The sequence below is a fragment of the Leuciscus leuciscus genome (assembly GCF_965113295.1).
Source record: "Leuciscus leuciscus genome assembly, chromosome: 6".
Classification (NCBI taxonomy): Eukaryota; Metazoa; Chordata; class Actinopteri; order Cypriniformes; family Leuciscidae; genus Leuciscus; species Leuciscus leuciscus.
This window is the reverse complement of record NC_138730.1, coordinates 39,179,093-39,196,704: the sequence shown is the minus strand read 5'-3', so window position 1 is coordinate 39,196,704 and position 17,612 is coordinate 39,179,093. Positions and strand designations below refer to the sequence as shown.

Here is a 17,612-nt window from a genome sequence, read left to right as displayed (position 1 = left end):
CTAGGTGTCAGTCTCATGTGTTGATGACAAAAGAAATGTGTGAGAAATTGGTTGTCCCTGGTTGTCGTTTTAGGACTTTAAGCCACAGAAATGTCCAGCTCAGCGTCTCTCCTCCTCACAGTTCTTTAATCTTCTGCTCTGGTTCTTCTTTCAGTTTGGCTCACTTCACCCTTTTCCTGATTTCTGATCATCTGTGTAACCTTCTCTAAATGGAGCGGATCAGTTTAGTAAAGATCCTTTCTGTCCGTGTAGAGGGAGTCATTCCTGTGATCCCCTGATTCATATGGCACATAAAGGAACATGACTGTTCTCCAAGATATAAAGTGACACAATGTTCAGGTCACTGTAATAATTGGGCATAATTGCAAAAAAATGACACTTCAGAACAAAAAATACTGAACTCACAAAAAGTCAGTTTTTTTATTGTTATAATAATGATTTTATAATGTCTAAACATAACTCCAAATTAAAAAAAATTTAAAAAATCTTGCCATAGATATCATTGTTATATAATGTCACATTAAAATACCAGTGTTACGTTATTCTTGGAAGTCTGAACATGAGGAATTTTACAGCTCATCCAGTCAAACTGATGGATAAGGATTAGGCCTATTTGTAGTTCAACCTTATGATTTGAAATTATTTGTTTCAGTCTTTTTGAGTGGAACTTCCCCATACTGGAAGTGCCTCCCATCCCATAACGCAGTAGTCTTGTTAGGAAATACAATCCATATAGACCTACCTTCTTCTCTGAGGTGAATATACGTTGTGTTTGTCGTAACAAGAAGTTGTCGCGTTCACATTTGTCTGTCATTCTGACTGTCACCAGAAAACGTTTAACTCAGTGAAGTACACGGATATTTTTTGGGGGGATTTCTAGACGTTGTATTTTGTGTCGCGTTTTTGTTGTGATCTTGATTTCGCACAATTGTGCTTTTTCTGGGAGAAACGGAGTGAATTGTGGCGCTAACGCCCGTTTCACACATAGCCTACTCCGTGTTGCAGTGCGTATGCGGTGCAGGAGCAGTACCCGCTAGTGGTTTCACATACAGTAGGCTATGCTGCATTTGCAGTGGGTAACTGATCCGCGGCTGTACCACAAACACATACTCACTATTTTTATTTCAAATCCAGAAGTTATGCAGCAACTTTTATTTAAGAAAAAAGTTGTCAGCATTGCGATTCTCTTTGTAGCTACAAATATACACTCTTTAATGGACGTACATTTAATGCTGTGCTGACAAAACTTTTTTAAAATAAAAGTTGCTGATAACTTCTGGATTTGAAATACAAATAGTGATTATGTGTTTGTGGTACAGCCGCGGATCAGTTACGCACTGCAAACGCAGCATATGTGAAAGCACTATAGCGAGTGCTGCTCCTGCACCTATGCACTGCAACACGCACCGCATACGCACTGTAACGCCCGTTTCATACGTCACATAGCCATGCACAGACCAACGGCCAAGGTCAAGATTTTTGTTAAATAATAGCCTACATTAAATTTAATATAGTATACCCCCAGACAGTGTTGGGTGTAATTCATTGTTAAGTGATACTGTAATTTAATTACAGTTACTTTTGATTAAAAAAAATACTTGATAGACTATAGAACAATTCTATATTAAAAAATGAATTTAACATCAAAACTTAATGTTAAAATATAAGTTTTTAATGTAACCTTCTCCCTTAACACACCATACAAAAAGATGCCTGGATGTAGGAACAGCTTTAACTACTTTCACTTTCTCAACGCAGAACAAGGAAACGCTTCGGTATCAGATGAAGAGCAACTCAAGGAAGGACTTGTTGTATATTTCCATTTGCGTAGGCTACATGCACATGCAGTGGAAAGTTGGAAAGTGGATCTTCTGAATCTAATACTGTATTTAATAGGTTAAATAATAGGCCTAGTTGTTATGCTTATTGCAACACAGATTGGTTCTTATCAAGAGGTGAGTCACACCTTACAAACACACCTGTTTTGCACACGTCTCAAGACAGGAAACACTTCTGAGTTAAGAGAAATTGAAACGTTAGTGTTGTTCAGCTGCTGTATAGCTGTATGTATCTGTGTGTCTGTACAGTGAAATGGCAGAAGCCCATATTTCAGTGGTTCGGGATCAGTTCAGCTGTTCAATCTGTTTGGATCTACTGAAGGATCCAGTGACGATCCCATGTGGACACAGTTACTGTATGAGCTGCACTATATACTGCTGGAATAAAGAGGATCAGAAGAGAGTTTACAGCTGCCCTCAGTGCAGACAGACCTTCACTCCAAGACCTGCTTTAAACAAGAATGTGATGCTGGCTGAAATGGTGGAGACACTGAAGAAGACAAAAGCCCAAACAGCTCGTCCTGCTCTCAGTTATCCTGGACCTGGAGATGTGGAGTGTGACGCCTGTACTGGAAGGAAACGCAAAGCTGTAAAGTCCTGTATGATGTGTCTGGAATCATACTGTCAAAGTCACTTTGAGTGTCATGAAGAATCTCGTTCAAGGAAACGACACAAAGTGACTGATGCCACTGGACGACTGCAGGAGATGATCTGCTCTAAACACGACAGACTGATGGAGGTTTACTGTCGCACTGACCAGCGATCTATTTGTTTGATGTGTGTGGTGGATGAACACAAAAATCACGATACTGTTTCAGCTGAAGCAGAGAGGACAGAGAAACAGGTATGAACTGAAATTGCATATAACTTATCTTTGCTGTTATGCTAAACCTAATACATTAAATTGCGTTATATATCAGTATAGTATTGTATCATTGTAAATTATTATTAGTATCCAGACATGTCCCTGTAAAGTCTCAAGTTTTTGTTCTATTTTAGGCAATAGTTCTTTTAGCCAAATATATAATTAGCAGTGTATGAGGCTAAATCAATTTTGAAGAGGCTAAATCAATTTTGAAGTATCAAAATATTCAAACTAATTACTTCTACACAAGTTCTTGTTCATTTATTCAAATTTATGAAGCTTATTACTGAAAATCGACATCACATCATTTGGAACGCAGAGACAGTCACAGCGAGAGAAAAAAAATGTACTGTGAATTTTGAGCTATTTGACTTGCCACTTGCTGTTGTTCTCAAGCAATGGGTAGCCTACTAGCCTAACAAAACCCCTGCGACAAGCGTCACAGAGTAAACAACACAAAAAGTAACATTCCTATCAGTGTGCTATGTTAAGTTAATATAATAACACACCCTGAACCAACAAACCGATCTGGTAATGAGTCAGACGGGGATGCGTATGGAAGTGTCCGTCCATTACAGGTGTAACCGGTCCTACTTAACCCACTCCGAGCGGGATTCGAATCAGCTTTTCCGGCATGGGATGGGAGGCAGGCTCGCTAACAAGGACGCTAAAGACTGCAGCCGCTAGCACACCTCTTGAGGCCAGGGGAGTGAGGTTTACACACACAGCTCTTACTGGCCTATGTCTGTTACGCTCACCCCATAAAACCTCACTCCCATCCGGGTCATGGCACCAAAAGTAACCACTCCTACTCACCCCGCTCCAATAAGCAGGATTCAAACCGAGTTCTCCGGCGTGGGAGGCAGGAACGCTAACTGGAAGCTCTTTCTGGCCTTCTACCGTTACATAGACCAGATGGTAAATTTGGATATTCTGTGCATATGTGTCACATGCCTGTCCTGTCTTGTGCTGCACATGGGTGTTTTGTTATTTTGGGTGTGCTCGTGTCTAACGCCTCTGTCTGTCTGAGGAAAACAGAATGGCTACTGGCACTGCCACAATCCAACTGTATCCCGATCATCCGGACAGATTTGATGTTTGGCCTCAGGTGTTGTGTAGAGAGAGTGTGTGTGGACGCTGTTACTGGGAGGTAGAGTGGAGTGGGACGGTTGGGGTGGGAATATCAGTTTCATATTACAGCATCAGCAGGAAGGGACGGGGTGAGGAGTGTAAATTTGGAGCTAACAATCAGTCCTGGAGATTATTTTGCTTTCGCTCTGGATACATATTTAGTCACAATAACAAAAAATCTGGACTCCCTATAACCTCCAGCTCCTCTAGAATAGGAGTGTATGTGGATCACAGAGCAGGAATCCTGTCCTTCTACAGCGTCTCTGACACAATGACCCTCATCCACACAGTCCAGACCACATTCACTCAGCCGCTCTATCCGGGGTTTGGTGTAAATCAGGAAACATCAGTGAAACTGTGTCATCTAGAAGTATAGATGATATAGAGCTTCTACAAATTTCATAATCATATGACAGTTAGTGTCTAATCAATACAGTTAATTGATTGTAGTGCCTAGCCTACATATTAATTTGTAATGCAAAAAAATAATGACAATAACATTATATCAGTACCTGCTGTATAATTTTGTGGTTTTATTTTAACATTAAATATCACAAGTAACTTAAATTGTCCATTTCACCTTAGCTTTATGAAAGATTTTAAATCATTCTCATTATATAGGCCACTTTTTCGACTGATAGATGATTTTTCTACATTGCACAAAACGTAATAAAAAAAACTATTATCAAAACATGATGATAAAAAAAAATCATGAAAAAACATGAACATTTTGAATATAAATCTCTAGATTTTATTTAGGAATTTTTGAGTTGTCTCAAAATATCAGGCACTGTACCTGCACTGTGACATGTTGTAATAAATATGAACAAAATTAGATCTTGCCTATATTATTTTGAGCTGTTTTTGAAGTAGGCTATTTCTTTTGACCACTCAGGATCAAAACAGCGAATAAAAACTCGCAAGCACACAGTCTTGTGTGTATCCCGATCATCCGGACAGGTTTGATGTTTGGCCTCAGGTGTTGTGTAGAGAGAGTGTGTGTGGACGCTGTTATTGGGAGGTGGAGTGGGGGGTGCGGTGGGAATATCAGTGTCATATAAGAGCATCAGCAGGAAGGGATGGGGTGATCAATTTGGATGTAATAATCAGTCTGTAGTAATTATAAAAAGACTAATTTCAATGTAAGGTCCAAATCTTCTAGAATAGGAGTGTATGTTGATCACAGAGCAGGAATTCTGTCCTTTTACAGCGTCTCTGACACAATGACCCTCATTCACAAGGTCAAGAACACATTCACTCAGCCGCTCTATCCAGGGGTTGTTGTAATATCAGGGATCATTTGTGAAACTGAAAAATAAGTGACAAAATAAATGTTACAGAGCTTCAAGAAATAATTCGGACTTTGTCATAGTTTGAAGCTGCATGAGATATGTTAAAGTTACTTTTTTATTAGTAAATCTGTACTATAGTCCAAGGGTTGAACCTAGTCGAAAAGTGCCATTTGGAATATTTTTTTTCTTTCATTACAGCCCTATAGATTAATTATATCAGCACATGCATGTTTTTGTGACCACCCTGTATATTTGGGCCACAAAAATATTTAAAGGTATAGCGGAGGATCTTTCCAAATTTTAGATAAGACCCGCCCTCTCCACTTTTTGAAAAGTTTGATTGATTCACCAGAATGATTGACAATTAGGAGGACCAATAGTATAGGTTACCCACCAGGAAGTAAAACATCCTCCGCTATACCTTTAAGTGTTTATATATATTATTTTGTATATATGTCTATTTCAATTTATTAACAATTTATGTATGTTTTATTTAAACTACTTTAATTATAATGAGTTTGCACTGGACAGTTGCATTTTCTGAATTCGGAGTTGAGAGTTGCCATGACGACTGTGGCATCCTCAAACAACCCAGAGAGGACCACTGAAATAACACAGATTCGTCTCTCTCTCACTCTCATTTATTGCAAGGTTAGTAAAAATGATAAGATTTCAGAAAAAGAACTGTTATTCAGATGCTTTGGCGTCTACTATTTTAGTTCAATTGGATGTTCGTTTTATTAATGATTTTGGTTTAGTTCTATTATAGAAAATCTGTATCAATCATACTGTGTGGAACAACTGAGAGAGTCTGGAATATTGTATTTATTATTATTATTATTATTATATTTGTTGTTTTCTTTGTGTGTATATTTGTTTACTTATTTGTTGAGAGTTAAGAAAATTACATTTGTTTCATGGTATTGAAAACTAAGATTAAATAATAAAAACAACACAGAGAGGACCACTGAAATAACAGTTTCCTCTCTCTCACTCTCATCTATTGCTAAAGGGAGTATACTACATTTTCATAAATCATATTAATAACGTCAAATATCAAAAGTAGCCTACCTTAAATTCTCCATTTCATACAAATGTAATGCAAAAATGCAGCTTTTTTTATTTTTATTTAATATTTTAATTGTATATATGCCATGTAACGTTACCTGTACTGAGAAATAATTTCTCAAATAAATGACATTTGATATTATTTTGAACAAAGCCAAATATTCACCACCTGTTATTTCTTATGATGACCAATATAGGGCACTGCAGTGTCCTTCTAGCTGTGGGGTTTAGACCTTATGGTTTAGACTTACACCTCACAATGGCCCACTGGTAACTTACAGTGCTGGTCATCATGACCTAGCCTACAAGGTGTTTGTGAGTGTGAGAGAGCTCTCTGTAAACATGAATTACACATAATAATAAAAAATGCTTTAGTAATATTTCACACAGTGTTTTATTGTCAAAATAGTTTTCTGTAAAAGTAAATGATAAATAGACAAAATCTCATATAAATGTTAAACATTATGTGCAGTTTCAACAATAACATCTTAATATAAATACATAAGACAAATATAAAAACCCGTATAACACTTTTAAAGGCACATTCGTAATAACCTGATACACAGTTTTAATAACTGGTTGGCTATTTAGTTTAATTGAAGAGAGAACAGTCCAGTGAATATTTCTCACACTAGTGTTAAATAGTGACAACTAGCCCCGGTCTCACCTAACGCTGGTATTATGCGTCTTCCATCTCTGTCAGGAAAGCAACAGTCACTCAGTCAGTTTGCAAAGTCTTTTTGATAAGTTCTGCATGTCCTTTGTATTTCCTAGTCATCATCACACTCGAGACAGTGGCATTTGTTTAGGAGGGCACAAAACTGAACTTGCTGTGCCGGATCTCCACGTCAGTCCCGCGCTCGCGTCACTGTAAACTGACCCGCTCGTGCCTTTACTACCCCAACTGCAGCAGCAGCGCGTGCACAGGACTCGCCAAGAGTCCAGAGTTTTACCGGACCACGTCCACGCGCCTGACGTGATCCCGACCACAAGGCACATGAAGTATTTGAGCATAAACACGGCGTAATCAGGTTTCAGGGCTTTTTTCTCCGACGAGCAGTTACACGCGTGCGCTCTTTCCCACGCTTCACGGTTGTGCTGTTCGTAAACGTAACAAGCCACAATCACCATGGCAACGACCGTATACAGCACTGTAAACACCCCGATACGGACCATCAGTCTCTCGAGTTTGTCCGTTTTCGTTCCTCCTTGTTTAATGACGCTCCGTATCCGAAACATAGACACGAAGCCCGCGAATAAAAATATCGTTCCGATAAAAAGATAAATCACCAGTGGCGCGAGCACGAATCCTCGCAGGTTATCCAAGTTCTGGTTGCCCACGTAGCAGATTCCCGCAACCGAGTCTCCGTCCACCGAACTCAGCGCGAGCACGGCAATAGATTTCACGCTCGGAATGAGCCAAGCGGCCAAATGAAAATACGGCGAGAATCGCGCGATTGCTTCATTTCCCCACTTCATTCCTGCCGCGAGGAACCACGTAAACGTCAGAATGACCCACCAGATGGCGCTCGCCATCCCAAAAAAATAGATGAGTAGAAACACTAGTGTGCAAAGCGCGGGACCCCTAGTTTCATAGTGGATAAGGTCCACCTCATGATCCTGGTTGCACGCGACCCTTTCGTGCCCCGCGATGAGTCTGATGATGTATCCCACGGACACGAACATATAGCAGGCGGACAGGAAAATAATCGGGCGCTCGGGGTATTTAAACCTCTCAATGTCAATAAGGAAAGTGGCAACGGTGGCAAACGTTGACAGGAAACACAAAACCGACCAAATCCCTATCCAAAATGTGGCAAAGGTCCTTTCCTCCTGAGAAAGATATGGGTTGTGGCACGGCATGGCGCAATTAGGGATCTGGCCCGTCTTGACCCAGTTATACAAGGGATGGCGGTCATTGCTCACGGTCACCATAGGCGCGCGACAGTGACACTCCGGTTCACATGAAGAAGATCCAGGACTGCTTTTATTTTTCCGGTTGTATGGCTTCCCCGGGCGGCTAGTTGGTTTTGCAGCAGCAGGTGATGCTGTAGCATCAGTTCTGTTGTAGTCCATGCACAGAGTGTTTGAATCCCCCTGCACGGGTAGAAGATCGCACCTCATACGGTCCGGCCACGGGAAACCATATTGCCTCATCAGCGGCGCGCAACCCGCTTTCGCCCGTTCGCACACACTCCTGCACGGCGGCAAAGGCTTCTTATAGTCCTCAAGGCAAATGGGCGTGTACAGACTGCAAAGAAAGAAGCGCAGGTCGGGGGAACACTGGATCTCCACGAGGGGCCAGAACTGGTGCACCTCAAGTCCGGCTTCATCCTGGGTGTCGTGGTTGAATTGGTTCGGCATGTAGGTGTAGTTATAGCCGATCCCTCTACACAATGGCACAGATATCTCCTGACAGACCGGCTCACGAGCACACACGGAGCCCCACAATAGCAGGGCGCAGAGCGCGAGGGGAATCCAGAAGGAACCCTGCATAGGCGAATCCATCCTCGGTCACTTCTAGGATGTCTTCCTGTCTTCTAGGATGGGCTTGCATGTGCGCAATGGTCGTCTGGTTACTTCATTCTAATAATAAAAAATATATAACTTAACACTGTAGAATAACATGCTGTGTCTACAAGCTGACATCAAGTGCAATTCAGTAGGCTACTACGTTTGTTTTGACTGTCAAATAGTGGAGCGCGTGTCTATTTATACAAAGGACAGCCCCCTTATCTCAGCGCCCAATCATAGGACACCAAGGGCGGGGCCTAATTGTAATTTAATCAAGCATCCCCTGAGAGTTTTGAGTAAATGTTTGCGCTGCCTACGGTTTGTATGTCTTAAATTATTTCACCTGTGTTTACATCCCACCCTATGTCTAAACACGGGGTTTGTAGTTGTAAACAAATCTCGCGGCATATTTAGGTTGTTCCTAATCTCTCCAGAATGTGTATCCTCTGGAAAATGTAATTATTGCATAGATGAGTTCACATTATGTCTACACTCTACATTAATAAGATTTAAAAGGAGACTAAAAAGCAAGAGCTGTACCAACGAGACAAAATAGACACATACTGAACAATAAAATGTAGTTGTCGTCCCATTACAATAACAATGCCAGAATTTTTGCTGTTATAATTCGCTATTTAATACATGCCCCGAAAATGTATTTTGGCACCTACCACTTTTTAAATTATTCATTGTCATTGAATTTGAAAACGAAGTACCAACCCCCAACTTTTCCACTTTTTAAGCAAAGTATTTTTGGAAAAGTTTTAAAAGAACCCGATTGTTGAGGAAAACGATTTTCTGAGAATTCCATTAGCCTATAGAAATAAAAATTAAATTCATTCATTTCAAATGTAGGCTATAATGCAGTGACGATGTTGACCAATGCTGAGTTATAGGCCTATGTGAGAAAAACTTAAGTTTGGCATGGAGAAGATTGCACCCAAACATTTATGTACACGTTGAACATATCAGTCCAAGTAGGCTAATTGTTGAAATATGTTAGAAATTTAGGTTGAGGAGTTCATATAGCATATCCATAAAAAAATAGCCTAACATTGACACAATCAAACGTCATTGAAAAAATGGTTAGTTTTAAAAATAAAATAAAATAAAAACATGTAGCAGCATTTGTTTGCAATGAAACATTTTAAGTGTGACTTGAGCGTCCAAACAGTTTTTGGGGCCACCGAACGCATTCAGACACGCGCGACTCCTCTAAGTTGAATGTGCTCCTGTTGACAGCGCGCGCGGGGGGAGCGAGGGCTGTCGCGCGCTGCGAGTTCTTGTTCGCCCTAATTGCGTCGCTGATGTTCCGTTTAGTGGCTCAGCGGGGTGCGCGCAGCGGGGGACAGTTACTGTACATCCCGGGACAAGCTGGGTGGTGATGAATACTCGGATGCATTGGTTTCCTGCGTGTGACAGACTGCGCATACAAACACACCTCGTTCATGCAAGTCTGCTAATAGTTGATGCAAGTCCAAAACAAATGTAATTATTTATTAAAAGAAAAAGTCAGTTTTTGCAAAGACACAAAACTTAAACATTTGGCTACAAAAAAAAAAAAAGAGAAATACTGCAGAAAGTAAGCTCTGTGACCAACAACAGTTTATGATTCTTACACATTATATTCATCAAGATAATCTTCACAAATTAATAAAACTTTTATGAATTTTGAAGTTTAAATACAATCAGTAAAAAGCTAAACAAAACTGTACCACGGTCACAAAACTTCAACGTCACTACCACTAAGCTTCTGAAAAATCTTTAATCTTTATTTAAAATCTACAAGATAAGTTCCAATTATAGTTTGCAGGTGCTATTATAAACACAACAAGGCTATAAAGGACTAGTGTGAATGCTTTATCTTGGTGTGATGACATCTGTAGTTAAGCCACTTGTTAGCAATAACTTTTACAAGACATGTAAAAGCTTAAAAATTCATGAGTGGGGTATATTGATGTATTTTGAGTCGTAGAATAAAACGTGAAAATATCTTGAGCTTTAAAACCCATCCAAAAAACCCATTGACGTCAGGATGATGGAACCAGATATGTAAAACACGTTTTCCAATGAGGTAAACTGGTACTATTAAATATCATATTATGGGCTTTTATGCTAAATTTAAAGAGTAAAACAACTATGAAACATATAATGCTTCATGACAGAGCAAAAATGTGCAGTTTAAGATAAAATAAAAATATCACATAGTTTTTTAAAATGGAAATAGCTATCGTAATTAATACATTGTATAAAATGCAACATTTAAAACACATGTGACATACTTGTCTGACATTTATAAACACCTTAGACCTGAGAACACAGTTAAATCTTTCAGTACCTTCATTATATATTTACAATTTCTATAACCAATGTGGTTTTATTGTGTTCATTTTTGGTGCACTTGTTGCCCCAGTAGCTTCAACGGTTTTATTGGCGCTTAGTAGTTAATGGTTATTTTATTTGGTCCCAACTCTCATTTTACCTCTTTAATTAGCAAAATGAACTGATTTTGAAGCTCTTCATAGTTCAATATCAACATATTTAATGCTTATGAGTATCGGATTCCAATCCAGAAGATTTGTGATCCAGATCCATTTGTGTCTGTAGCTCCAGGCAGTGAGAGAGAGAGAGAGAGAGAGAGAGAGTGTATGGGTGTGTCTTTGTCTTATTCTGTGTAGCGTAGCTGAGCCTGTATTGATTAACACTGATAGGCTCACAAGTCTGGCCACCACCTTTCTCTCCTCTCTTTCTTTCTGCAGGTAATGATATTACCTTGAGTCTGGATACACACTCCCTCCACAATTATATTCCACTGCAAATACATTGGACTGCATTCAATTTCTCTCCCTCTCCCTCTAAAATGTGTCTGTGACAACTGTTGATTTAAGAAATAACAATTCCTTTATTCATTCATCCATGTGATGTGTACATAATGTAATTTACAATGAGAGCGAGATATGTGTCATGTAAACGTAGCCTTTGATTAGCTGAACAAAGAGTGACAATATTTACTATTCATTTATGCTTTTTAAAGCAACTTAAAGAATACTATAAAGCAATGAAGATACTACAACAAAAGTGGTTCATCCTAGTGAGACAGAACATGATGCACTACAATAAAATGTTTGAAAATTGGCAACACAATCTTATGGTAAATCATAAATATTTTATGTTTTGGCTAATTGGTGGCTAATTCGTATGAATTAAACGTGATTTCACCAAGTACAACATGTTCCTGAATCAAAATCTTTGTTGATCCTGCAACATTCCAAACATCCAATCAGATTTTAGGGACAAGTTTATAATTAATGTTAAGTTTAGTCTTACAAGCAGGGTTAGGTGCTTCTACATCAGTGTTATTAACCATCATTTCCCTCTGATTTAGGGATAAATTATGCGGATAGGGACAACATTTTCAGACATGAATGTTGTTCCAGGATCAACAAAAATGTTGGTAAAATCACTTGGCTAAATCATGGTGACCGGACATTCATGCTTACTTTTTTCTAAACATTTTACATTTTCGTAATTTAAACATCGTAAGAATTCATATGAAATCGACACCTCATAAAATAGTTGCATTCTCCTGTAAGATTGGGTTGGAATTGCTCAGAAAAATACAAGCTACAGGGATATTATATTCCATACTTGCTTTTATATACAAACTTTTTAATTCAAAATTGTGTTCCCAGAAACTAGACAGACAGGGCTAGGACTCCTACACAACACAACTATTTTAGACCATCGAACGACCATAAATTTCACACACACATAAACTTTGGCTCAATTCCACATTGAACAGCAGTGATCCACTGTTATGTTTGCTCTTCCTACATCTTCTCTGTCCTTTTCCCCCTTCCACCTTTCTCAAATACATTCACCAGATTCCTCACCATGGCAACAAGCCTACCTAGACGGCACATGGCAGTCTAGTCTGAGAAAATGCAATATACTGACATCTCCATCCTAATATGAGGGAGATACTAGGTGTGCACTATATACATAACTCATACATACCACTTTTATTTGTCCTTTTGCAGCTTGTCAGCCACTGTCCTTTTATATAATTTTTTTGTAGGCAAGCTCTGGATATGCTTAAAAAATCAACTTTTGTGTTCCACTGAAGAAAGTTAAACCAGTTTAGAAAGACATGAAGGTGAGTAAATAATGGCAGTGAACAAAAATCCCACTTCACCTTTAACCACAGTGTTTGTGCTGTGTTATGTTTGTCTCAGTTTGGAGACTTATTTTACACCTGCAGAACTGGAACTGTGAATCCAGACTACTGAACCCTGTGAGCCACAGAGCCAGGTGCCCAATCCATCCTCGACCTGCGAAAAACATCAAAGTCTGAAGAGAGAAACATGATCAGCCTATAAACAATGCAGTTGTAGCCCTTTATGCCAAAAGAGAAAATCAGAGGCTGTGGTTGGAATGGAATACGTGAGTACTGCTTATTGAATACTTTTTTATTAGTATATTTTTTTTATTATTATTAGAATGCTACATTGTTTTTGCATTTTAATCCAATATTTGTCATTTAAAAATTGTCATCATTGACTCACCCCCGTGTGGTTGCAAACTTGTATGACATTCTTTCCTCTTTAGAAGACACACACACACACACACACACACACACACACACACACACACACACACACACACACACGCACACACACACCCCCATTGACTTTCATTGTCAAGTCAAGTCAAGTTTATTTGTATAGCGCTTTTCACAATACAGATTGTATCAAAGCAGCTTCACAGTATTAAATTAAAATAATACAACAAAGTTTGTTTCAAGAGGAATTTATTGATTGATAAAATTAAATTAAATATCCCCAAAATATCCCCAACTGAGCAAGCCAAAGGCAACAGTGGCAAGGAACCGAAAAACACCATCAAGTGACCTAATGGTGTCCTAAAACTCCATCAGGTGACCTAATGGAGAAAAAAAAAACCTTGGGAGAATCCAGGCTCAGTCGGGGGCCAGTTCTCCTCTGGCATTTATGAGCTAGAGGCCGGATTGTAGTTTGAACTGTAGGATTATATGAATGTCTGGCTGAAGAGATGCGACTTTAATCTAGTTTTAAACTGGGAGAGCGAGTCTGAGCAACGAACAGTATCAGGAAGACTATTCCAGAGTTTTGGAGCCAAATGTGAAAACGCTCTCCCTCCTTTGGTGGTTCTGGATATCCTAGGTATGACCAAAAGCCTTGAATTTAGTGATCTTAAAGAGCGCGATGGATTATAGGGTGATAGAAGATCCGTTAAATAGACTGGAGCTAAGCCGTTTAGGGCTTTATAAGTCAGTAGCAATACCTTGTAATTAATACGGAACTTTATAGGTAACCAATGCAGTGATGATAAAATCGGTGTTATATGATCATATTTTCTTGATCTCGTAAGTGTGCACAAAAGAAACCAATCTTCTTGTGTTCAACAGAAGAGAGAATATTTTGGTGAACTATCCCTTTAATATGCATAATATTAACAGATTTTTATCACATCCCTAATAATTTACCATCCCTTGATTCACATTATTATATTAAATAAAAAGAGACGATAAAAATCACAGCTGAAATTGTGGTGCATTTCTCCCATTTAACACATTTGAAATGGATTTTCAAATCAAGCCCATTGCACCATGGGATGTATTTCACAAAATGTGTTCTGGTTGTACACTGCATTTTTTAGCCTAAGAAATTCTATTCAGGAAATGTACAGCATTTTGCAGAAATATACGGTAGAACGCTTTTCTGAACGTATCCAAAGACTAATGTGATATTTCTTTGAAGAAATCAGAGGTTAGTAAATCTGTGATGAATTTCCAGGTACAGTATTCATCACACAAATGACAGCAATGTGAATAATTGCATGTCCATTGTATACTAGGAAAAAATGACAAATGAGCTTAGACATGTTCAAAACATATATGCATGCTAAATTAATAAATGAAAAAAAAAAAATGAAAAAAACATGCAAATACCTTATAAGTAATGTTGCATTCACAGTTAATCTCTGAATGAGACATTGTGTGTGTGTGTGTGTGTGTGTGTGTGTGTGTGTGTGTGTGTGTGTGTGTGTGTGTGTGTGTGTGTGTGTGTGTGTGTGTGTGTGTCTTTGCCATTAAGTCTCTTGTATACAGTCCTCCACTTCATAATAGAAAGACTGACTGAGTGTATTGCTCTTGTTTTTCTTTTGTGTATCTAGTGTTCTTTCCTTCCTCTCAATGGCTTTTCTTTTTCTATTTGTCTGTCCTGCCCTCCCCCAACTCTCTCTCTCTCTCTCTGTCATTCTTACGTATGTTTAGTTTGTCTTCTTCCATTCATCTGTGGCTTAAGACCTCTGCTCTCAGACTCCTCCAGGCACTCACGTCTCTCCTCCCCCTCTATTCTGTTTCGCCCTTTTCCTCATCCTGCTTTTCCCCTTCTTCATTCACTCCTTCCCCTCTCCTCTTGTCCTGGTCTCAAAGGACATAATTAGGCAGCATATTCAGACAGACACATTTATGTCTCCACAATAGCCTTCTCTCCATCCCTCGCTCTCTTTCTAAAGCCTGTTAAATGGCATAGAAAAAGAATCTGTGAATGCGTCTGCTTAATTAGAGCAATAAACATTCACTTCATTATAAACTCTTCCCAAGAGAGACAGACAAAATCTATCTATCTATCTATCTATCTATCTATCTATCTATCTATCTATCTATCTATCTATCTATCTATCTATCTATCTATCTATCTATCTATCTATCTATCTATCTATCTATCTATCTATCTATCTCTCTCTCTCTCTCTCTCTCTATCTATCTATCTATCTATCTATCTATCTATCTATCTATCTATCTATCTATCTATCTATCTATCTATCTATCTATCTATCATCTATCTATCTATCTATCTATCTATCTATCTATCTATCTATCTATCTATCTATCTATCTATCTATCTATCTCTCTCTCTCTCTCTCTCTATTTATCTTAAAATAAAGGTTCTTTTTTATAAACTTTTATCTTTAAGAGTGTTTTTTTGGGGGTAAATAGTTACACAATAAGTTGGATATTGTGTACTGGTCTTTAAAATATAAAAATATGCTAAATAAACCCCTTCAGGGAGGGTAATACTTTACCACAAGTTGCTGTATATTATTGTTTACATATTATTATGGTGAATTATTTATTGTGTCAGTTCAAATAATGCATTAAGAAAGAGATGATAAAAAAATCTAAACTGATGCTTTGTGTTTGGACGAATCTCGTCCCTCATCACACTGAGATCATAGGATCATTGAGGTCATTTCAACAAAGATTGCTGATGGTTCCGAGATCTAAACTTACAGTAAGACGAGAGATGACCGTGCATTTTCTGTTGTTAGTCCAAAATTATATTCTTCCTCTATCCCTAAGACTAGTATCCGCAGAGTCTGTTTTTAAATCTACCTCTTCACAGGCTTACAACTGTCCTTGATTTTAATGTTGAATTTTCAAATTGGTGTTTTCGATGTAAACTCTCTTTATCATTTGTTTTCTTTCTTTTTTTCTTGGTTTTTATATATTTATCATGTTGTACAGCTACAGCACAATGGCCTACTACTGTTGCTTTTATTGTGCTATATAAATAAAAGCTGATTGATTGATTGATTGACAGTGGTTGATCAATACAGTTTTTAAAAAATAGTTTTACATTTAAGTCTTATATATTTTGTTACATCCTTAATGGAAATGGAAAGTGTATTACATTGTGGGTTATAATACCCAATACAATTTGCATTTCAGCAAATGTAGAACATCGACCTTGACCTGAAAGAGGGCTATTGATTGCTCTGGATGTGGACTCATGAGAAATCATGTAGATTGACTGATTGATCTTTTTTCACCTTTTGATTTATGTCAGAATATAATTTGGACATGCAGCTGTGTCAGTTCCCTAATAATAAAAATAATAAAAAATAAAATTAAAATTAAAATAAACAGTAAAACATTGGTGTAAAACTGGGTGGTAGAACAAGCTAGAGGGAAAATATGCGGATGCTGTTAAGTCTTTTTGGATAAAATCATCTGTCAAATGCAAATGTTGGCAACAAAGCTGAATTTAAGAATTTAAAGTAAATTCTACGTCTTGGCCATTATTGATTTTTTTTTTTTTTTTTTTTTTAAACAGTAATTTGAGGGTTTGACAAGCATTGGGTTGCTTTTTGGCCCACATGTCAATAGCTTCTCACTGGCACTATGCCCAGACACACACATCAAGACTCTGTCTGTTTTACTTAGTGCTATATGTTTAGTATATAACTTTAAATAACATATGCTTGGTTTAAATATGTGTCAACTTAGGCTGATGTATGTGCCTAATTTGTCACCTAATATGTAGGCTAATCAAACTCATTTTAGTCAGTTCGTTAATCTGAGAATGTGTTTTCAACCACTGCATGCCAACACAAATTCATTATGTGATGAAGCTGTCTAATGAGATTGCGAATTACCAGTGAAGAGGAACATTTTGACTACATCAGGGTGTCCTCAGTTTAAGTTGAACAAGGTAATTTTATACTGTTTTGAGGAAAACTAAACATCAAAAGGTCAGTCAAAACAACCCTACCACACACATATACACTCCTTTTACTTATAGCCTACACACACATTTGCAAATAAAAAAAACTTGTAAACATTAAATTACTGTTTTTTCTTCTTCTATGAGTTATCATTCATGCCATAGACTGTTGTTCATGCTCAACACAACAAGAGATAATTCTTAAAATAATTATAGTTTATTAAAGTAAGGATAATAAAACAATTTTTTAAAAATATAAATGAATTGTTACAAAACAAATGTAAACAAAATGCAATGTCAAACGTCAGCAAATATAATGTCAGTAACAAGCCAGCTGCGTCGCTAGACTTTTATT

The 17,612-nt window shown here is 38.0% G+C and overlaps 3 protein-coding genes across 3 annotated transcripts; 2 read left to right on the top strand and 1 right to left on the bottom strand.

Moving 5' to 3' along the window:
- Positions 1-1,948: 1,948 nt before the first annotated feature.
- Positions 1,949-3,641, top strand: LOC309501533 (E3 ubiquitin/ISG15 ligase TRIM25-like). Its single transcript, XM_082173711.1, has 2 exons — positions 1,949-1,955; positions 2,088-3,641. The coding sequence occupies exon 2, from the start codon at positions 2,092-2,094 to the stop codon at positions 2,686-2,688; it is 597 nt and encodes a 198-aa protein (XP_082029837.1). The 5' UTR covers positions 1,949-1,955; positions 2,088-2,091; the 3' UTR covers positions 2,689-3,641.
- LOC309501346 (stonustoxin subunit alpha-like) lies at positions 3,490-4,546 on the top strand (the record flags this gene model as incomplete). The annotated part of the gene is made up of 2 exons (XM_082173395.1): positions 3,490-3,621; positions 3,716-4,546. 2 exons carry the CDS (start codon positions 3,490-3,492, stop codon positions 4,208-4,210), a joined length of 627 nt encoding a protein of 208 aa, XP_082029521.1. The 3' UTR covers positions 4,211-4,546.
- Positions 4,547-4,975: 429 nt separating this feature from the next.
- fzd8b (frizzled class receptor 8b) lies at positions 4,976-9,227 on the bottom strand. Its single transcript, XM_082173565.1, has one exon. It carries the CDS (start codon positions 8,700-8,702, stop codon positions 6,975-6,977), a length of 1,728 nt encoding a protein of 575 aa, XP_082029691.1. The 5' UTR covers positions 8,703-9,227; the 3' UTR covers positions 4,976-6,974.
- Between the last annotated feature and the right edge of the window lie 8,385 nt (positions 9,228-17,612).